Below are 18876 nucleotides of genomic sequence, written 5' to 3'. Positions count from 1 at the left end.
CAAGACGCTGCCTGGCTTTGCACTGCAGCACAAGACCCGCAATGACACAAACGGCACACAATTCCACCAATATCGGCAGCTTTAGGCTCCCCGGATGTCCAGGGGATGACGCAGCCGGGAAATAGTGTAAATAAACGGCGAGCCGCTGCGCAATGCGGAATGTGGACGGGCGATCAGCGGGGTGTGGGGTATGGGTAAGTGCTTGTGCGATCTTGCGAAAGCTTGGAAACGGGGTGGACCGCTCCAAGTTGGGGAAGGCATCCGCTAGTATACGAATCCTGTCGGCTTTTCGCCGACTTGGCATGTCATTTTCTGGATACAAAGTAAGGTGAGCGGATGGCAATTGTACCGTTCACCGCAATGGACCGTTACCCGCGGCACTAGCTTAGACGGATCAGCCTCGGGTCATCTAAGCGAGGACATGTGACGTAAACTGCCTATTTGGGTAATGATGCAAAAGTGTCCAACGCTGTTGCATTCACCTTTGCGGACTCCCGCGCTAAAACAAGGGTCACGTTGCTTGCCACTGACGTAAGCCTCACGGACGACGCTAGCGAACAAGGTGAAGAAGACCGTGTTCGACATTGTCCGTAAACCTTCCTAAATAGGCAATATGATGACTGGGTCACGTGAAAGTCCCCCGAGTGCACGACTAAATTCACTGGCGCGGCCAATAGCAGGTGCATGTGTCGTCGCAACAATAAATGATCAGAAGATATGAGAAGTCAGTCTGGTATCCATTTCTCCAATTCTCATCTCGCCGAAATATCACGGCTAATCTGCCCTATCAAGCTTGCACTGCACTTCTAACAATGATATCAATATGCACGACCACTCATTCCTTCTTGCTGCACCTGACGTTCTCCCCACGCCTTTTCTCGCGCTTAGTATCCTATTCGTACGCGCTCAGATCCAGCGGTACACTGCTTCCTCGTCCAGCGCGGTACCGCTTCGCCCCCCCTGTGAACGGTCTTGGCGCAGGGAAGGAGTTTTCGGGCTGGAATCTCCAACGTAAGTCGTGTATGGGCACAATTTTACCCTTCTGTCCTGGTGAACCTGCACTTATCGTGCCAGATGGACTCCTCATGCCTGAACCACCGTTCGAAAGTGTGTACATGCTTGCGTCCATTGTCGATCGCGATGGCGCTTGGGATGCTGGTCGACTGGGCGGGGCACTCGGAGGCGGCGGGGGCGGTAGTATGGACGCTGCTGGAGGCGGAGGCGCTGGCGCTGAGCTAGGTGGCGGCGGTGGCGGCGCAGCAGGCGATGCACGACCTTGACCAAATGCGTTTCTCGCGGCCTGTTCTGCAAGAGACGGTATGTGTCCGTTCGTAGGTGGTGGGGGCGCAGGTGTTGAGGGTGACCGAGATCCCGAGCTTTCGTAGCGGTATGGATCGTAGTCATCGTCGTCTTCTTGTGGTCTACTCGGCGGCGCAGACGGTGGGGGAGGGGGAGTAGATCGCAAAGGAGCCCGGGGTGCTGCCGATGGAGGTGGCGGAGGGGGAGGGGGAGGTACAGCGCCAGGAGGTGGAGGCGGCGGTGCTGACGGTGTCGAGGAGGGAGGCGGAGGAGGAGGAGGCGCAGGCGGTGCGCCTCCTGGGATTGGCGGTGCTCGAGCGGGTGACGCTGATGGCGGTGGGGGAGCCATACCAGATGGCTTGCGAGACGACGGGGGTGGTATCGGTGGCTTCTTGCCGATCGGTGGAGGTGGTTTTGGCTTTGCGCTTATGCTCGAAGCCAACGAACCAACAGGTTTGAGCGGTGGTCTTCCGCCGGGCACTGGCGGCGCAGGAGGAGCGCCGCCTGGAGGAGGAGGCGGGGCGCCTGGCGGCTTTGGAGCTGCGGCTCGAGGTGGTGTGGGCGCTGAGTTTCGCGTCTCTGGGTCTGACATGTACGGCGATTTGGTGGCAGCACCTGTGTTCACGCCTCCGGCCTTCCTCAACTTAGGCATGCCCCCCGCAAACAAGCCGCCGAGCTGCGGCGGCGCAGCAATCCCACTGTCTCCTGCCGTATCGCTGTTGCTCCTCGCTCGGTTTCCTCCAGGAACGGGCGGCGCAAGGCCCCCGGGTGGTGCAGGCGGTCGTCCCATGCCTGGGACAGGTGGCGCGCCCCCAATCACTGGCGCCGCGTCCTTGACCTTCCCGACCTGAGGCGCCGACCGATCGTTCACTACCGTCTTCTTCAGCCTCGCGCCCTTGGTGATGTCGCCCAGCAGTGCTCCCTGTCCAGCGTTAGCGAACGCTCCGTGCCGTGCTCGTGCCGACACAGGCGGCCATGTCGCAGCTACAAGGCGTCGTGACATACTCTTCCTGCTCCAGACGGCGGCTTTGCTCCCGGCGCCTTCATTCCCGGCATCGGCGGCGGCGGCGGAGGTCCACCAGCGCCTCGTCCCATGGGCGGCATGGGCGGAGGGGGAGGTGGAGGGCCAGGCATCGTGGCGTGTGCGTCCTCCTGCTGGGCGGAGAGGGTTCTGGTCTGTCCCGTGGGTAGTGCAGGCAATTTGGAGAGTCCTGCTGCCTGGAGCCGCGTGTCGGTGTGTTGCGTGTGTCGTGTTCGCACGTTGGGTTCCAAGGCACAGTCGTCAGTCGAGCTCGCGCTAGCACCGGCCACAGCTTCGTCACTGCTCGGGACTCAGCCGCAGGCCTCACCACAGCTCGCGAACCACCATGAAGCCCGGGAGACTGCCACTGCGCGTCCCGTCGCGGCCAGTGTGCCAGCTGTGCGACTACATCCGCCAGCAGCCTGTGTCGCGGCGCGCATTCCTGGCTGCATCGACACTGAAGACGCCCGCCGCACCGAGGCGAACTGTGCGAACGCCGCCTGCCCTGCCCCGGATATCCGCGCGCCACATCCAGACCAACTGGCGCAATGTCGACCAGGCCGACTTTGCAGAGGCGCCGGTCAGCCCGCAGTCGATGTCAGACTCGATTGCTGCGGTGAAGACACAGCTCGCACAGGTCGAGGCGCAGATCAGGGCCATCTTCGACTCGCACCGGGTCGAGTCCGAAAACACCATATACGGCATTTTGGAAGGCATAGAGGCAATTGCACAGTCTGCGATAGCCATCCGCTCGCGCCAGCCACCGCCTGCAAAGACCACGATCAGGCAAAGTTCGGCTGGCGCGATATTGTCAGGGTTGAGCAGCGAAGAGACGCCCAAGCAGCAGAAGACGTACACAAAACCACTCGGTGTGAACGAGCTGCCAACACCAACCTACCTGTCGAAGCTCGCCGAGGGCCTGCTGAAGCACCCGACCGTCTTCATCGGACCCAATGTTCTGAAAATCTACGTCAACCTGCAGCGGTTGCTCAACCGCGCGCAAGCGATTCCCGAAATCCTCTATCTCTATGCCAACAAACCCATCCCGCGAGAAGGCTCCTCCCCGCCAAAGTTCTCAAACCCCTCGCCTAAATCTGCATCGCAGGCCGTCCCCGCCGATGTCGCCGAGCAGTCTCTCACAGCGGCCATCGAAGCCAAAGACATGTCGCTTGCCCTTGCCGTCATTGACCACACCTACCGCGCCCCTGCCTGGTCACGGCACCGCATGCTCACGAAGTTGGGTCTTCCCAGCGTACTGGGTGCCATGACTCCTCTCGCCATCTACATGATTGCCCAAGAAATGTCCGTGTACAGCGGCTACATCGATCCATGGACCTTCAAGATGTACGCCTTCGCCGGCATGAGCACATACGTCATGTGCACTGGTACACTTGGCTTCGTCGCACTGACTACCTATAACGATGACCACGACAGAGTCGTCTGGCGCCCTGGTGTGCCGCTCCTAGATCGCTACATCCGCGCTGATGAGCGCGCAGCTTTGGATCGCATAGCGTGTGCCTGGGGCTTCAAAGAGGTGTGGAAGCGCGGCGACGAGGAGGGCGACGAGTGGGAAGGCCTGAGGCAGCTGTGCTTGCTGCGAGGGATGTGGCTCGACAAACCCGATCTCATGCACGGCATGAATCCTGGAAGATAGGTGCGGTATGTGAGATGGAGTGTAGAGTTACTGTGTATACCAAGATGGGCTTGTCAAGGACGGCCACATCACTTTCAATCAAGCCAATTCGCTCTATGTACACATGAGCATATCTAGAAACAGGCTGACAGCCAAAGCACATGTTCAGAATCATCACAACGTATGCTTTGACATTTGACAGGCGAAGTGCCATGGTTGAAGTGTGGCGCCGTTGGTCGGTCCCGAGTGGCGCGCTCGGGCATTTCATTTCTGCGCAACCATAAAATCTTCGCACTTGCACTCTCGCATTGTGCGCCCAGATTTGTGCAGATATCCTTCTCGCTACGTGCAGTGGACAACCTTAGCCCAAGAAGCGCTGTCGTGTGTGTTTGCAGCTCCACATGGCTGCGACGCGCTTTTGAGCTACCCGACCCCACCACGTCACGGCTTAGTATAAGGTTTGTATAATTTGCCTGATTTCCATCAACCATACAATGGCACTTTGGCGGGTAAGTGCACAACATCACCTCAAATGAAGAACCACCAGCTAACAAGCAAAAAGAGTGGTTAACGCGTTGGCCTGCTACAGATCTTAGGATCCAAGTCAGCCAATTCCTTCGGGAGCGTGTGTTCGAATCACACAGGTGTCGCATCTAATTCTTTTTTCGCCCAGGTTTCGATCGTGGTGGATAGAGAATCTTGCTTTCTTTTTGGAAGACGATGGCGTTTGCGGTTTCAGTTGCTTTTCTCTTTAGACTCGCGTTAACGGCAGGCAAGTCGCAGAATGGTCTCCACGATGAAGGCGTGAATACGAATCAGCTCTATTGATCGTGTACGGCTCATTTGTCCATATCAAACATGGCGCATGGAGCCATATTCACTGATCGACTCTATTACAAGTATCAACCTGGACAAGGACCACTTGTTTTGATGTGATATAAGATTTTTAAGGGTACACGATGAACGATTTGGTTATAAGAGGAACAATCACCTTTTCAGTTGCATGTTAATAATTCTGTAAGTATAAGGTTGCTAGTCTGACCTTGCTAGATCGCAGAGAACGACAAACAAAACTCTGCCTAAATCCTGTTTGTGTTCATGTGAACTGCTGAATCTGTCACTACTAGAACCCTTGCATTTGAAGTCAGAAGGACTTAATGCGCATCCTCTCTAACGGTATTTCAAGACCGCTCCATTCTTGATAGTGAAAATGGGGCCATACAATTGGAGGTTGGTACCAAGTTGACAATCAATTCAACCCAACTCAACAATCGTCAGTGCGACTACTCGACACCATTTTACAGGTTGCAATAACGATGAAATGTGAAGAATGCCCCCGCAATGAACTCCAGATATGCTCAAAAGTATCCGTCACTTGTCCAGCCCTCTTGCCTTGACGAACTTGGCAATCTGATCCTTACACGTCTTATCTGTGTAGCTCTCCCAGACCTCGTACAGACTGATCAGCTCCTGTGTCGTTTCCACAACAGCCTCGATATCCACGTTGCTCTCTGCCAGCCAGTCCACTAGCTTCTGCACCCTGCTCTGGGCACCCGCTCCCCCGATACCCCTTGCGTTTCCCAATGCTTGGAGTGCGTTCGCCGTGCCTGCAGCGCTCATCTGCAGCCCGCCCTGTGTCGGCTTCAGCACCACAGCGAGGAACATGGCCGTGATGGCGATGACGTGTGGTGCGTGCAGCAAAGGTAGGTCGGTGAGATAGTGGTCATTAATGATGGACCAGGCAAGCGCATTTTCTTCCTGTGTGAGTTGGAACTGCGTCTGCAGCTCGTTGAGGCTGCGGTAGGGGTGGTGTAGGATGAGCTGTGAGTTCATCTCTGATATCAGGCTGAACTCGCATTCGCCGATCTTAGAGATGTCGTTGAAAGATGTGTCTGCTGAAGTTAGCTATGATATTGTGAAGATGTGAGGGACGCACCCCAGCAGTGTCGCGCCTCGGCCAGCACCATTCTGATATGCTGTGGACACTCTTCCATTTTGCACGCCAAGTAAAGAGCAGTCGCGAGGACTAGTGCTGGATTTGTCCTCCGGATTTCGACTTTGGCGTAGAAGCGCCGCACGTAGACCTGAGCTGATGCCAGGGCCTGCTGTCGGATGCCGAGCGGCCTGGCCATCTTCGACAGTTCTGTCTTGGTCAACAATGATACGGTCAAAGTAGCATCGACTCACGATGGTAGAAGTAGATGCTCAGATGGCGTCTGTCTGGCAGCGGGTACAGGTTGACCAAGTTGCGTTCCGCCTCTTCCATCTTCTTTCGCTCCAGTGCCAGCTGCTGCTTGGTGAAGGTCCAGAACCGCCGCTGGGTCGACTCCCAGTAATTGGATGCCATCTCTACAAAGCCACGGTATCAAACGATTGGTGTGTGCAGATTCGAATTTGACAGACGATCTACTGCTCTGGATGATGCAGGTCGTCAGCGACTTCCTGGTCTCTCTGAAGCTTGAGCCTCGAACATTTGATGCACGTCAACACATGTTGGCACCGTCAATAAGCAGTGGTGATTTTGCAGCAAGCCGTAGCAATCCTCACACGCAGGACTCCTTCACCGCAACAGCGTATGTGAAATGAGCTTGACGTTTGCACAGATCGCCGTCACACTCGAGGCGCGACGGTAGCCGCGAGGGCTGCGGAAATAGGAGCACCGCGACCAATGAGCGGGCGCCGAATCGGCGAGCTGCTTCACGCTCCGCACTAGGCTTTTCCTGGTTCAGCCCTCTGACTTCATACCGAATCCTATGAACCCGCTCCCCACGCTGCCATTCTTTCAGCCACCCCTTCCGCCCCCCGCTCACGGTCGAGAGCCGTCCCTCGTGCGTCGCGTCACAGCCATGATAGACCGAAGATAGCAAGATTACCATGGACGACACAAAGACAGCAAGCGTCGCCGACGCCAAAGTCGACGAGCTATGGGCGACGCTCGACCTGCGCAAGCAGGGCCAGCTGGATCTTGCCGGTCTGAAGAAGGGACTGCGCAAACTGGATCATCGTAGGCGCACTGGTCAGGGGCTGCGAGCTTTGCTGACCGACCCGACAGCCCTGAAGAACGCAGACGAGCTCCTCAATGAGGTCATGAAGGCTGTAGATGCAGATGGCAACGGCCGAATAACGTACAAGGGTGCGTTGTATACAGCGAACGTGTACGACACTGCTGACGACGCGCAGAATTCCGTACCTTTGTCGAAGAAACAGAAAAAGAGCTGCTAGCGCTCTTCCGCGGCATCGATAATAACGGCGACGGCAAGCTTTCCAAAGACGAGCTCCGCAACGCACTACGAAGTGCTGGTCTTGCGGTCCCGAACAACAAGCTCGACAACTTCTTCTCCGAGGTGGACACCAACGGAGACGGGCACATTAGTTTCGAGGAATGGCGGTATGAAAGCGCACATGTCTCCTCTCGCCCCCGCTGACTCGGATAGCGACTTCCTACTGTTCATACCGGCCAGCGCGCCAAACCTCCACGCTGTCATGTCGTACTTTAATGCAACATTGAAAGTCAACGCCGAGGGCGACGTCCTCGTGAGCGACGACACTATACACGGATTAGGTACTTCACAGCGTTTTCTTCAGTTCTTCCTTGGTTCCCTATTTCTAGTCGCGAAAACGCCGCCTTATGGCTTCACATCGGATCACGTCGTACCATTAGACATGGCGTCCGCTCCAACCTCCGCCATCTCGCAAGCACTCCCGCCACGTTTCGACGACGGGGAGGTTGATTCACCTCTTATCGAGTCGCAAAGGGGGATACTCATGAGCTTCGGAACCATGCTGATTGCTTGTGTTCCCAATCCAGGCTACTTCGTGGCGGGAGGCCTTGCAGGCATTGTATCTCGCACATCGACCGCTCCCCTCGACCGATTAAAAGTGTACCTCATCGCGCAAACCGGCGCAAAGAAAGAAGTATTGGCTGCCGCAAAGAATGGTAACATTCTGAAGGGCGTCGCACGCGCATGGGAGCCGCTTGTCGTAGCCTTCAAGGAATTATGGCACGCCGGCGGCATGCGCAGCCTTTACGCTGGTATGTATCCAAGACAAAGCTCGTGGCTTGGCTGACAGCACCAGGAAACGGCTTGAATGTCATCAAGGTGATGCCAGAGTCGGCTATCAAATTCGGTGCATATGAGGTACGCAGCATACAACATCTTCAGGGACACGCCTAACTCCAGAAGGCTACAAAACGGGCCTTTGCAAAGCTCGAAGGCCATAACGACCCGGCAATCATCCACTCCTGGTCCAAATTTGCTGCTGGTGGAGTCGCAGGTATGATCTCGCAATTCGCGGTCTACCCCATCGACACCCTCAAGTTGTAAGTCTGCACCGTACCACATGAGTGAGACAAACATGCTCACCAGCATAGTCGAATGCAATGCGAGACGGTTGCCGGTGGGCTGCACGGAAACCGCCTCATCTGGGCTACGGCCAAGAAGATGTGGCAGAGTGGAGGCATCGTTGCCTGCTATCGCGGACTACCAATGGGCCTCTTTGGAATCTTCCCCTACGCAGCACTCGACCTGGGCACGTTTGAGTACCTCAAAGGGTATGTCGCAGCACGCAATGCGAAACGACTAGGATGCCACGAGTCCGACGCCGAACCAGGAGGTTTCATGACGGCGGCCATCGGAGGTTTCTCTGGTGCGTTCGGAGCCAGTGCCGTATACCCGCTCAATGTGCTGCGGACTCGACTGCAGAGCCAGGGGACTGTCCTGCACCCCAAGACGTACACCGGAATCGTAGACGTGACGCGGCAGACGATCCAGGGCGAGGGCTTGCGCGGACTGTTCAGAGGCCTGACGCCTAACCTGCTCAAGGTTGTTCCAGCCGTGTCGATCACGTATGTGGTCTACGACAAGTCGAAGAAGATGCTAGACTTGCCTTGATGACAGGAAGACTGCTTCGGACGGCAGCAATTCCTCTGACTACTTTCGCTCACCGTCGGACCGGTGTGAGAGCGTTTCATTTGCATATCCATACAGAGATACCCTTCGTCTCGTGCTGCCTCTGAGCAGACGAGCCACCTTGGTGTTGGTTCATTTTAGCGACGGCCTGTCCCCGATCTTACCACTGCATAGAACGGCGTTTGGGACCTGTGATGTTCTTCGGGTGAGATCGCTTTTGCGACTCAGATGGCACTGTGTGGCTGAGACGGCTGATCTGTAGCATGTAGTGTATCCTAGCAGTGGCAACAAGATTTGGCACTGAACGTATGCTTGGGAGAGCAGCAGTAGTTTGTTTGTATCATCTTGTGATTGTACTCGGCTGTGCTGAATAGCCCGTTCTGATCTCGCGCCAAGAACGAGTTTCTAGCTGCCATTAAACCTGCGAAACCAAACCGCGCCGTAACACCGTATATTCCAATCCAACGCCCACTGGCCACGCTCTCATTTCGTGATGATGATGACCAGCACCAGGATGACGATCAGGGCGATGATGACGGTCAGGCTCCAGTTCTCACGCGCCTTTCGGCTGAAGCGGTCCAGCCGCCCCCTCGCCCGGCGAAACTGGGCGTCGTGGCGGTCGACGCCCTCCTCGACCTCGTCCAGCAGCATGACCTGGCCGTCGAGCTCGTCGCCGATCTGCATGCTCAGCTCGCGCTGGCGGCCGATGGAGGCGCTCAGGGTGTCGAGCTGGTCGTCCTGGTCGCGCAGGACCTGGCTGTGATACTCGTGGATCTGCTGGTTGTCGAGGTGCGAGTGGTCGGGGGCGGCGTCCGGGTCGTGGGACGGGTCGTCCCGGTAGGGCTGGTTGAAGAGGGCCGAGCGGTCGGCGTCGGCGCTGGGGTCGTCGCTGTCGCGGAAGCGCACGCTCTTCGCGGCATGGCGCGGGCGGGCGGCGGCGGCGGCGAAGTCGTCGGAGAGGGCGGGGTCGTTGGGCTGGGCGAGCGCGGGCGCAGCAGTGGAGGCGGACGCGGCGGACGCGAACTGGGCGGAGAGCTCGGCGAGCTGGGTGCGCAGGCGCGGCAGCTGCGAGGTGATGGATCTGGCCGTGTCAGCGCGGGCGGGCGGGCAGGCGGGCAGGCGACGCACTCGTCGGCCGTGTCGGCGACCTGCGACTCCAGGGCGTCGATGCCGGAGCGCAGCTGCTCCAGCGACCGCGCGGTCTGGCTGTCCTGGGCGTGGGCGGGCAGGCCCAGCGACACGGCGCGCTGGCGCTCCAGCAGCGACAGCTTGACGTGGTCGGCGAGCAGGAACAGCTGCGGCGGGTTGGTGGCCATCGGGGCGGGCGGTGCTTGGTGGCCGTGAGGCGTGAGGGCGTCCGCGGTGGTTGCGGCGTTGCGGCGTTGCGGCTGCGACGCCCAGAGCCGGGGCCGCGGACCAGCGCGCCGGAGGGAGCTGTCTCGGTGCTGTACCACGCAGGCGCACCCGACGCTGCACAGGCTCCCTTTCTGCATGCCTCCATTCCTGCCCGCCCGCGTATAAACCCCGCCGCTCGCCGCTCGCTCGCGGGCGCTGCGACTGCTCGCCTGCTCGCGCGGCCACCACCACGTCTCCGCCCCCGCCGCCATGTCGTCGCCGTCGCCCATCCCGCCGCCCAACGACCGGCGCAGCTCGCGCGCCTCGACGCACGCGAGCCCGCCCAACGGACCCGACGCGCTGTCAGAGCCGTCGGAATTGCGCGTGGTCGGTGGTCCTCCCAGCAGTCCCTCGCCTCTGGCGCTGCGCGCATCCCACTCACCGTCGTCGAAGCCCCGCAAGACCAAGTGCCTCAAGGCGCCGCCCGACATGGCCGCCCTCGAGTACACGGCCGCCCCCGACCCCAACCTCGTGTGCCTGATCTGCCACGCCCCCTTCGACCGCCCCGTCCAGCTGCCCTGCGAGCACTACTTCTGCCGCGAGTGCCTCGAGCACGCCTGGGCCCCGCAGCCCGCCAGCCGCCGCTCGTGTCCCACCTGCCGCCGCCCGGCCGACGACGCCGACCTGCGCCCCGTCCCCAAGATCGTCGAGACCATGCTGGACGAGCTGGTCGTGCGCTGCCCCAACACCCGCACCGGCTGCGGCTGGGCCGATCACCGCGCCAACGTGCACGACCACGTCATGCTGTACTGCGAGCACACCCCCGTCGAGTGCCCGGCCGCCGACTGCCGCCTCTACACCACCCAGAAGGACTTCCACAAGGGCTGTCTGCACTACACCGTTGCCTGCGACGACTGCCACGTCTCGCTGATGAAGAAAGACCTCGAGGTAAGTTGCCGCGCCGGCGCCGCCCCCAGCCCTTGCTAAGCGTTGCCAGGAACACCAGCGAAATTTGTGTCTCAACCGCACCACGTCGTGCGCCCTTTGTGAAGCCGTCCTGCTGCGTCTCGACCTCAAGACCCACATCAACAACGTGTGTCCGAAACATGTCATTTCCTGCCAGGGTGCCATCGTCGGTTGCAAGTTCCGGTCTGAGCGCGCCGACGTGATACAGCATGAGATGGCATGCGCTATGGCAACAATGGCGCCGCACTTCCGGGACCAGCAGGCCCGCCTTGAGCGCCACGAAGCGCGCATGGAGCCGATGGCCAGGAAGGTTGGCATTTTGGAAGACGGCCTTGCCAACATCACAAACATGCTGTACCCGTCCAACGCCAACGATGCATCCTTCCCGGTCGCCGACCATCTAGATCCCAACGATGGCACAGCCGACTTCCGCCTGCCACCAGCTTCGTTTGCACACGCCCAGGGCAACGACAACTCCAACGAGCCACCTTTTGATTCACAGGTGCACCATCTTCTCACGCTGCACGAGAACCTGCGCGACGAAGTGTCTCGCATCTCTACTACGCTGACCGAAGTCGAAGGCCGCACCAACATGATGATCATCAATGAAAGCCAACGCAACAAGGACGAGATGCTGCACACAAACGCCGCCATCAACAACATGCGCATGCAGCTGCACTGGCTGATGAGCGCCACCATACAACAGCGAACCACCTCTGCATCGTCATCGACATCCAGACCTTCTGCAAGCACAAGCGTTGGTTCCACAACCCGCAGCGCGACGCAAGGGCCGAGCTCCCGGCCGGGCCCTAGTGGAACGTTACCCGCACCCTACCGGAGGTTGAGTGACTCCAACAGGCAGGACACCAAGCTGTGATTTTCACCATGGTGTGTGTCCTCAACACGATTTACGAAAAGTTTTCACCGGCGTCCAGAATTGCATTTTATCCTCGGCGCTCCTGCCACGTGCGTACAGGAGTTCGAAACGGTTATAGACTCGGATATAGATACCCTTTACCAGCAACGCTGCAGAGTTGTAAAACCCTGTCCACCATGTTTGTTAGATGGCATACGGTGCGCAAAACGGTCGCGGGGAAAAGTGCTTTACCAGTCGAAAGCATAAATACCTTGCAGCCCAATACAAGCAATATTTTTATTTGGTGGCTTGCTTTGGATCATATACGTGAATGTTTTTTCTAATGTACTGGTCCACTATGCTCGTGATCGTTCAATCTATCAGATTAGATTTCCTTATCACCCAGAGAGCTCCGACGATGTAGGCCTCGTTCATGTGTAGTCTAGGATGGTCTATCGGAGGTTTTATCGGTGACGTATTTGATTCGTCGCGTTCCTGCAGTCAGCGCCGCGTCAAAAGTTAATCGTCCACATGCATAATCTGATCAAACCACTTCACCTCATTTCGATTTTCATTTCCTAGATGTCTGGTAACACTAACAGCGATATTCTCATTGTACGTCTTGATCAAGACTCAAAGGTGTGGACATGACGTAATTAACACCACCAGGCCGGCGCAATTGCAGCGTTTACTGTTGATCTGCTTGTATACCCACTCGATACACTCAAAACACGGTTCCAGTCCCCAGACTATGCACGGCTGTACACCAATTCGGCAACGGGGAAGCCAAATCCCGCGCTGTTCCGGGGCATGTACCAGGGAATTGGCAGCGTGATCATCGCCACATTACCATCATGTGAGGAATCCATTTCTTGGTGAACAAAGAAGAGTGACCAGGGGCTTGAGGGAAGAGCTGCAATTGACCCAAGAACAAACGCTGACGGCCAACAGCGGGAGCATTTTTCACCACATACGAGCGTACCAAATCACTCTTCACCGACCTGAACTCCACATCCTCACACCCCGATGGCTTCCTCCCCACACCCGTCATCCACGCAGGAGCCTCATCTCTAGCCGAGCTCGTCTCGTGCGCGATCCTCACCCCCGCAGAAGTCATCAAGCAGAACGCGCAAATGGTCTCCTCGGACCGCTCCTCCACCAACGCCACCCTCCAGACCCTGCAGAAATTCCGCTCGAACCCGCTCGCCCTGTGGCGCGGCTACGCGTCCCTCGCCGGCCGCAACCTGCCCTTCACCGCCATGCAGTTCCCCATGTTCGAGCGCCTCAAGCAGAGCATCAAGCAGTACCGCGACGCCAGGGGGCTGACGACCGGCTCGATTGTCGAGAGCGGGACGATCACCGCGGTCAGTGCGGGCACCGCGGGCTCAATCGCGGCTGTTATCACGACGCCCGTGGACGTGCTGAAGACGCGGATCATGCTGAGTGCGGGCGAGGGCGAGGCGGCGTCTGGGGCGGCGCAGACGAGCGGGAAGACCGGGTTGGTCGATGCGCTGGGGAAGTCTGTGCAGAAGGCGCGGGGGAGCCAGAAGGGGACGTGGCAGATCGCGCAGGAGATTCTGCAGGAGCAGGGGTACAAGGGGCTGTGGAGGGGCGGGGCGTTGAGGGCTGTGTGGACGTTTGTCGGCGCGGGGTTGTACCTTGGGGCGTATGAGAGCGGGAGAGTGTATCTGGCTGCGCGCAGGGGGGAGCATGTGGATGAAGCGGACTTGCTGTAGGATGTTCGCTGGGAAACACTGCGGGCTTTTCAGTGTACAACGGATGCATGATCGCGACTATGCTATCTCGTAGATTTATGCATCACTCGAACGAGTCTTATCCTTACGTGGGCGCATCACTCAGGATAACTGATGGGCACTGGAATGGACTAGCAGCGATATCACGCTCCGCCTCGACACTACAACTCGCGGTCTCCTCCCTCAGTGTACCTCGTTGGCCAATAGTAACGCGATGCTACAGACATATAGTACAAAGGAAGTCTGAGCGATCTGATCTTGCCTCAGAATGAGATCGCGAAAGTCACATTCAGAGGCGAAAAGCAACCTCGCCTATCCTGCAGAAGTCGAATTCTCTAAAGACGAGGGCAATTTACATTTCAAAGGAGGGTATGCTGCGAACAATCAACGTCACAGAAGATTCAGACGACACGGTAGACTTCCATATCACGAACCCAAAAGCACGAGAAGCTTAACGAATGGCATTTGACCCATCTCCCCAGGTCCCAGACTGAACAACGAACCCCTAAACGAGTGACCGCGCCGCGCCAGACCGAACGACTCCCAGCACCTCTCCCCATGCCTTCTCGTCCGCACACACCCCAGAGCGAGCAACCGGACCTCTACCATCCAGCGGCGTCTCCTCACCCGCGATACGACGCAATAGCATTCGCACTCGCCCCCCCCAAAATGATAGCACTTCCCGAGCACATAATCATTCGACCCCGAATCCACATACCCCTTGCCAATCGCATCCGGCAAGCTGCCGCAATTGTTCGGGGCGAAGAAGTACGCGCGCTGCGCGCGGCCGCCCCAGGTGCGGATGCGGAAGCTCTTGAACCCCCGTGGCCAGGTCGCGCACGTGTTGTCCCAGGTGTTGACGCGGGTTTGCACGGCGGTGCTGCAGGACTGCGTGCTGTAGGTGTCGATTACGAAGGCGGTGCTGGGGGTGAGGGTGGCGAGGAGGGCTAGGAGGGAGGGGGTGGAGATATGCATTTTGAAGGTGGGTTGGTGTGGTGTTTGGTGCGGTGTTTGGTGCGGGTTGTTAGGGTTCGAGGGTGGTGTTTTGGGTGTGGATTGGTAGTGAGGATGGGCTGTGTGGTTTTGGAAGAGAAAGAGGGGGGATTTATACTTGGGTTGCCATGGCTCGTACCACTGATTTCTTTGCGTCTTCAGACGTAAAACTCGGCGGTCGATGCTAAAAAAGCCCAACTCTTGGATGAGTAACCGTGGTGGGCGAAGAGTAAGGGCAGGTGAAGACATTAGGCTACACCAATGACGCTGACTTGCTACACAGCTTGGTCGTCAAGCCTCGTCTGACTGTGCCCATTCCAGTAGTCCGCAGATTTCTGTTGAAGTATTTCTCAAAAGGGCATATACTCTGTGTACTACCTAAGTTACTTGAGACACCCGACCATCTGATCTGACATCACGTGTGGCCATGTTACAATGAGAGCATCTTCATTCGTCAGCCTCCTCGCCGCTATCAAAGAGACGAGTTGTGTACGACTACATCAAACCAGCCCAGTACGTGCAGCTCAGAATCGCATCTTCGCGGAGCCCTTCGCCGGCCTGATACTCTGGGGATTGTGGAACACATCATTGGGGTCGACCTGTGCTTTGATGCTCTCCAGTCTCGCCACATTCCCTCCCCAGTACAGACTCGCGCTGTTCTGTCCAAGCGCTGGATCGACGTATCCAGCATACGCTCCCTCGTCGTGCTCCGGCAGCGCATCAAGCACAGCATCATTGACGCCCGTCAGGAAAGCTCTCGTCTTATCCCCGATCTTGCCAAACAGATTGACGGCGTATGCCTGGTGGTAGAACAGTGCGTTTCGATGGCCGTACGCGGTAGCGTTCGGTGCAACATCGTTGATGGCGCCGCCCTCGAGATCCCAGATGATGAACCAGATGGCGCCGCCTTTGTCCGCGCCGTCGATGTAGTCAAAGAGCTTGTCCACGCCGTCGTCTGAGATGATATCCTTGTCTGTGTACGCGAGCGACTTGGCGTAGAAGTTGCTGGGGATGCCGCCGACAATATCGAGCGCAACATCCTCGGCCCAGTGGCCAACAACCCCAAGCCAGTCCTTCAGTTCAATGACGGAGTCGTCGCTGTTGGGAAGTCGCGCGGAGATGTTGAGGCTGTCGTACTCTTGCTGTGACCCGAAGAAGGTCCCAGTCACGATGGCGCCGAACTGCTCAGTGAGAATGAATTGGCTTGCGAATTTACGGGAGAGAGCAGGGTCAGAGATAAGCGCTTGCCACTTCTTGAACGCTTGTGCATTATCCGCGCTGGATCCACCCTGGATGTTGTAGGTGTAGAGTACCGCTTCCGAGGGCTCGGCCTGGGTGCGTACTTTGAACTCGGTGACGATGCCAAAGCCGGCCGCGGCGCCCTTCACGGCGAACAAGATGTCAGGATTCTCACTCTCTGATGCTCGAACGACCGTAGAGTTGGCGAGGACGACTTCGACCTCCTCGACATGGTCGAGTGCTGATCCCCACATGCGACTGCTTGGGCCAAGTCCACCGATGGTTGCATGTCCCCCAATACCGACTTGTGGGCATGTGCCATGCGCCATAGCGCGTTTCCCATTGTCGTGCAGCCGTTCAGTGACATCGCCGAGTAGAGTACCGCCTCCGATTGTGGCCTGCCATGTTGACTCGTCCATGGAGAACTGCTGGAAGTGTTTCATGTCGACCACGATGGTGTTATCCTGTCCGCCGATGCCTGTACGTATTAGTCCATGAAGTCTTTGACCTTTTGTAAACAAAAATACCATAGTTCGCATACGAATGTCCACCGCAACGGGGTTGCACCTTGAACTTATTGTCGACGGCGCATTTCACGATCGCAGAGATGTGCTCGGTGGTCTCTGGATAAGTAACAGCTGCAGGCGTGACTGCTATACCAAGATTGTACGGCTTGACATGTAAAAGTTGGAAAAGTGGCGTGCCCTTTAGGGCGAGGAGGTCATTGTTTCCTCCTACAGCGCTCTTCAGGCATTTCTGCACCGGCGAGCTCGATGTGTTGCCCATAATAGGTTTAGTGAAGCGAGTGTAGGATTTTGATAGATAGGGTAAAAGAGAAGAACTAGAAGTAAAGGTCCTTGTGCTTGATCTTAGAGCATGTATACACCAAGTTTGGGTAGTACGTGCGCCGAGCGAAGGATTGCAGGGTCTACCAAAGAAGCCGCCAATGGGGGAAGGTGCACACTTGGTGCGGGTGAAGCCCTAAGCGCAGGCGAACGGGCTGCATGGATGTAAACAAGGAATCAAACGTCCATCGACGCTGTTGGCTCGACGTTGTGGCGAGACAACACACAAGCAGGGGTCCGTCAAATCGAGGCTGTGCTCACAGAGTACACGAACAGTGTGAATGGGCGCGTTGCGCGCTCAATGAAACACTGCGCATGAGGGGTAATTTTCTGTTGTTTGCGAGCTCTGTTAAGAGTTTGATGAACACATGGACAAAAAGTTGTCCTCAAGCTCTATTTGGGAGCAATGCCGGCATTCCACAGTATGTGTGAGCCCGACGCTGACCCTTCTGTAGTGTAACATCCACAAGCGAGGCCCTGTAGTCCTCTCGGTATCACACTGTACCGTGTGTCGGCGTTGACAACTGTTGGTAGTAACCATGCATCGAGGAAGCTATGTTTTAGATGCCTAGATAAGAGGGATCTCGTGATGGCCTGACGTCATCGCACTCAACCTTTACCACCTTTCCCGATTGTCGGAGTATACCTTGAGTGGCACGCTGGCTTAATGCGAGGTGTAGCATGTCCAACTGCGTGAACGACTTGATGTTGGGGGCGTGGCTAAGGCGTGCTCTAAGCCAACAGTACGCGTGCGCTAATGGAGCGGGGTGGTGCTGATTCAAGTGTACTTAGCTTGTACCCCACCAAGCTTTCCTATTCGCCTCGTTAATAATTTTCGGATGCTTCTCGTCGAATCTCGACACCGGTCCCTAACTTCCGAGCTTTATCAGCGTCCAGAACGCTGCCTCGATGTCACCAGGCCATCATTTGCGCACTCAATCCTCAATGTTTGCCTGTGACTCATCATCGAATGTCACTTTATTGACAGCATAAGCATTCTCGTTACTCTTTGCAGCAAGAAAACAAACTATCTACAACCCGAGCGCATATCCAACACAACCATGCCGCTCGAGATCCACCCTCTCCGCACCATAGATTCATTGTCGTGGAACCGCACACGTGCACTTGCATACTATGGGCCAACACACGATTTACTCCATAATGGCCCTGTGAGCGAAACGTCCATACGCGGACTAGCTCGGGACCGCGAGCGTGAGATAGGCAACCCCAACGTCTGGCATTGGAAGATCGTCGACACAGAACTCGCTCCAAGCGAGGACGACCCCAAGGACAACGGCGGTCGGACCATCTCAATCGCAGTGTGGAAGCTCATGAACGTCGCAAGCGATGATGTACATCGACACACTCCCAACAAGGCAAATGAAGGAAAGAGCCTTCGAGCAGCGGAGAAAGAAGCGCCCACTGAGCACGCATCTGTCCCCGCTGAGATCATGCGAACTTCGGATAGCTCGTTTCTCCCTCCTGAATTGCGCCTTGACGCTCTAATGTCTCTTTTTGACCCGCTCGATGCAGCACGCGACGAGATCATGGGCACAGAAAAGCCCTATTTCATGCTGAACAGCTTAGCCACGCACCCTGATCATCATCGACGTGGAGCTGCAAAGCTGCTGCTAGATTGGGGGATAAAGAAGGCTGACGATGAGGGCTTGGTCCTCTATCTGGACGCTACTGAGCTGGCTAGGCCGATATATGCAAAGAGGGGCTTCGAATTGAAGAGAACTGTAGAGTGGGACAGGAAAGTGTGGGGAGGGGAAGGAGTAGATGTGCACTATTGTATGGTTAGGCTCCCACACAGTGGGCAAAAGAAATGAATTTGCCAGTAGACATCCTCAAGAGCTAAATTAAGCTCATGAGCGTGCATGCATGATCCACTAGTGTACCATTACCTCACATCGACCCAAGTCGCAACTTTGTTTCCCACATTGATTTACCCCATTTCATCAGTTCCAGACCGTCCATGGATACTAACTGCGTCAAGGAACCATGATTGTATGGATCCAGAGA

At 57.0% G+C, this 18876-nt stretch overlaps 10 protein-coding genes across 10 annotated transcripts; 5 read left to right on the top strand and 5 right to left on the bottom strand.

Annotated features, from left to right (window-relative positions):
• Positions 1-709: 709 nt before the first annotated feature.
• On the bottom strand, positions 710-2559 carry C7974DRAFT_402969 (uncharacterized protein). The gene is made up of 2 exons (XM_046142777.1): positions 2305-2559; positions 710-2221 (listed from the first exon to the last, which is right to left on the bottom strand). The coding sequence occupies exons 1-2, from the start codon at positions 2431-2433 to the stop codon at positions 893-895; spliced, it is 1458 nt and encodes a 485-aa protein (XP_045992587.1). The 5' UTR covers positions 2434-2559; the 3' UTR covers positions 710-892.
• Positions 2560-2609: 50 nt separating this feature from the next.
• On the top strand, positions 2610-4098 carry C7974DRAFT_402967 (uncharacterized protein). Its single transcript, XM_046142776.1, has one exon. It carries the CDS (start codon positions 2667-2669, stop codon positions 3972-3974), a length of 1308 nt encoding a protein of 435 aa, XP_045992586.1. The 5' UTR covers positions 2610-2666; the 3' UTR covers positions 3975-4098.
• A 1226-nt stretch (positions 4099-5324) lies between these two features.
• C7974DRAFT_379851 (cyclin-like protein) lies at positions 5325-6300 on the bottom strand (the record flags this gene model as incomplete). Its single annotated transcript, XM_046140481.1, has 3 exons — positions 5325-5845; positions 5890-6096; positions 6141-6300. 3 exons carry the CDS (start codon positions 6298-6300, stop codon positions 5325-5327), a joined length of 888 nt encoding a protein of 295 aa, XP_045992585.1.
• Positions 6301-6827: 527 nt separating this feature from the next.
• Positions 6828-8845, top strand: C7974DRAFT_319674 (calcium dependent mitochondrial carrier protein-like protein; the record flags this gene model as incomplete). The annotated part of the gene is made up of 7 exons (XM_046138720.1): positions 6828-6957; positions 7006-7086; positions 7134-7341; positions 7388-7986; positions 8031-8092; positions 8138-8274; positions 8326-8845. 7 exons carry the CDS (start codon positions 6828-6830, stop codon positions 8843-8845), a joined length of 1737 nt encoding a protein of 578 aa, XP_045992584.1.
• A 250-nt stretch (positions 8846-9095) lies between these two features.
• Positions 9096-10222, bottom strand: C7974DRAFT_56528 (uncharacterized protein). Its single transcript, XM_046146869.1, has 2 exons — positions 9992-10222; positions 9096-9944 (listed from the first exon to the last, which is right to left on the bottom strand). Exons 1-2 carry the CDS (start codon positions 10177-10179, stop codon positions 9347-9349), a joined length of 786 nt encoding a protein of 261 aa, XP_045992583.1. The 5' UTR covers positions 10180-10222; the 3' UTR covers positions 9096-9346.
• A 246-nt stretch (positions 10223-10468) lies between these two features.
• On the top strand, positions 10469-12041 carry C7974DRAFT_320169 (uncharacterized protein; the record flags this gene model as incomplete). Its single annotated transcript, XM_046138740.1, has 2 exons — positions 10469-11146; positions 11196-12041. 2 exons carry the CDS (start codon positions 10469-10471, stop codon positions 12039-12041), a joined length of 1524 nt encoding a protein of 507 aa, XP_045992582.1.
• A 537-nt stretch (positions 12042-12578) lies between these two features.
• Positions 12579-14167, top strand: C7974DRAFT_427934 (mitochondrial carrier protein-like protein). Its single transcript, XM_046144583.1, has 3 exons — positions 12579-12635; positions 12690-12876; positions 12972-14167. The coding sequence occupies exons 1-3, from the start codon at positions 12603-12605 to the stop codon at positions 13754-13756; spliced, it is 1005 nt and encodes a 334-aa protein (XP_045992581.1). The 5' UTR covers positions 12579-12602; the 3' UTR covers positions 13757-14167.
• C7974DRAFT_427933 (uncharacterized protein) lies at positions 13518-14823 on the bottom strand. Its single transcript, XM_046144582.1, has 2 exons — positions 14493-14823; positions 13518-13991 (listed from the first exon to the last, which is right to left on the bottom strand). The coding sequence occupies exons 1-2, from the start codon at positions 14747-14749 to the stop codon at positions 13958-13960; spliced, it is 291 nt and encodes a 96-aa protein (XP_045992580.1). The 5' UTR covers positions 14750-14823; the 3' UTR covers positions 13518-13957.
• Positions 14824-15153: 330 nt separating this feature from the next.
• On the bottom strand, positions 15154-16901 carry C7974DRAFT_56485 (uncharacterized protein). The gene is made up of 2 exons (XM_046146868.1): positions 16534-16901; positions 15154-16484 (listed from the first exon to the last, which is right to left on the bottom strand). The coding sequence occupies exons 1-2, from the start codon at positions 16790-16792 to the stop codon at positions 15292-15294; spliced, it is 1452 nt and encodes a 483-aa protein (XP_045992579.1). The 5' UTR covers positions 16793-16901; the 3' UTR covers positions 15154-15291.
• Positions 16902-17912: 1011 nt separating this feature from the next.
• C7974DRAFT_320749 (uncharacterized protein) lies at positions 17913-18683 on the top strand (the record flags this gene model as incomplete). Its single annotated transcript, XM_046138766.1, has 2 exons — positions 17913-18188; positions 18261-18683. The coding sequence occupies 2 exons, from the start codon at positions 17913-17915 to the stop codon at positions 18681-18683; spliced, it is 699 nt and encodes a 232-aa protein (XP_045992578.1).
• Positions 18684-18876: the final 193 nt, after the last annotated feature.

This window comes from Boeremia exigua (assembly GCF_020726555.1).
Source record: "Boeremia exigua strain MPI-SDFR-AT-0100 chromosome Unknown C7974scaffold_12, whole genome shotgun sequence".
NCBI lineage: Eukaryota > Fungi > Ascomycota > Dothideomycetes > Pleosporales > Didymellaceae > Boeremia > Boeremia exigua.
Note: the sequence above shows the minus strand (reverse complement) of the source record. Positions and strands in the feature narration are given on the sequence as shown.

What these genes read in the sequence shown, in the direction of transcription:
- C7974DRAFT_402969 (XM_046142777.1), bottom strand. Translation starts at nt 2,433, where the DNA reads ATGCCTGGCCCTCCACCTCCCCCTCCGCCCATGCCGCCCATGGGACGA. An exon ending in CGCCGTCTGGAGCAGGAAGA is followed by an intron (nt 2,222 to 2,304) that starts GTATGTCACGAC and finishes AACGCTGGACAG; the next exon opens with GGAGCACTGCTGGGCGACAT.
- C7974DRAFT_427933 (XM_046144582.1), bottom strand. Translation starts at nt 14,749, where the DNA reads ATGCATATCTCCACCCCCTCCCTCCTAGCCCTCCTCGCCACCCTCACC. An exon ending in CCGGATGCGATTGGCAAGGG is followed by an intron (nt 13,992 to 14,492) that starts GTATGTGGATTC and finishes ATATGTCTGTAG; the next exon opens with CATCGCGTTACTATTGGCCA.
- C7974DRAFT_427934 (XM_046144583.1), top strand. Translation starts at nt 12,603, where the DNA reads ATGTCTGGTAACACTAACAGCGATATTCTCATT. An exon ending in CTAACAGCGATATTCTCATT is followed by an intron (nt 12,636 to 12,689) that starts GTACGTCTTGAT and finishes TAACACCACCAG; the next exon opens with GCCGGCGCAATTGCAGCGTT. An exon ending in CATCGCCACATTACCATCAT is followed by an intron (nt 12,877 to 12,971) that starts GTGAGGAATCCA and finishes GACGGCCAACAG; the next exon opens with CGGGAGCATTTTTCACCACA.
- C7974DRAFT_56485 (XM_046146868.1), bottom strand. Translation starts at nt 16,792, where the DNA reads ATGGGCAACACATCGAGCTCGCCGGTGCAGAAATGCCTGAAGAGCGCT. An exon ending in ACATTCGTATGCGAACTATG is followed by an intron (nt 16,485 to 16,533) that starts GTATTTTTGTTT and finishes TAATACGTACAG; the next exon opens with GCATCGGCGGACAGGATAAC.
- C7974DRAFT_402967 (XM_046142776.1), top strand. Translation starts at nt 2,667, where the DNA reads ATGAAGCCCGGGAGACTGCCACTGCGCGTCCCGTCGCGGCCAGTGTGC.
- C7974DRAFT_56528 (XM_046146869.1), bottom strand. Translation starts at nt 10,179, where the DNA reads ATGGCCACCAACCCGCCGCAGCTGTTCCTGCTCGCCGACCACGTCAAG. An exon ending in GTCGCCGACACGGCCGACGA is followed by an intron (nt 9,945 to 9,991) that starts GTGCGTCGCCTG and finishes TGACACGGCCAG; the next exon opens with ATCCATCACCTCGCAGCTGC.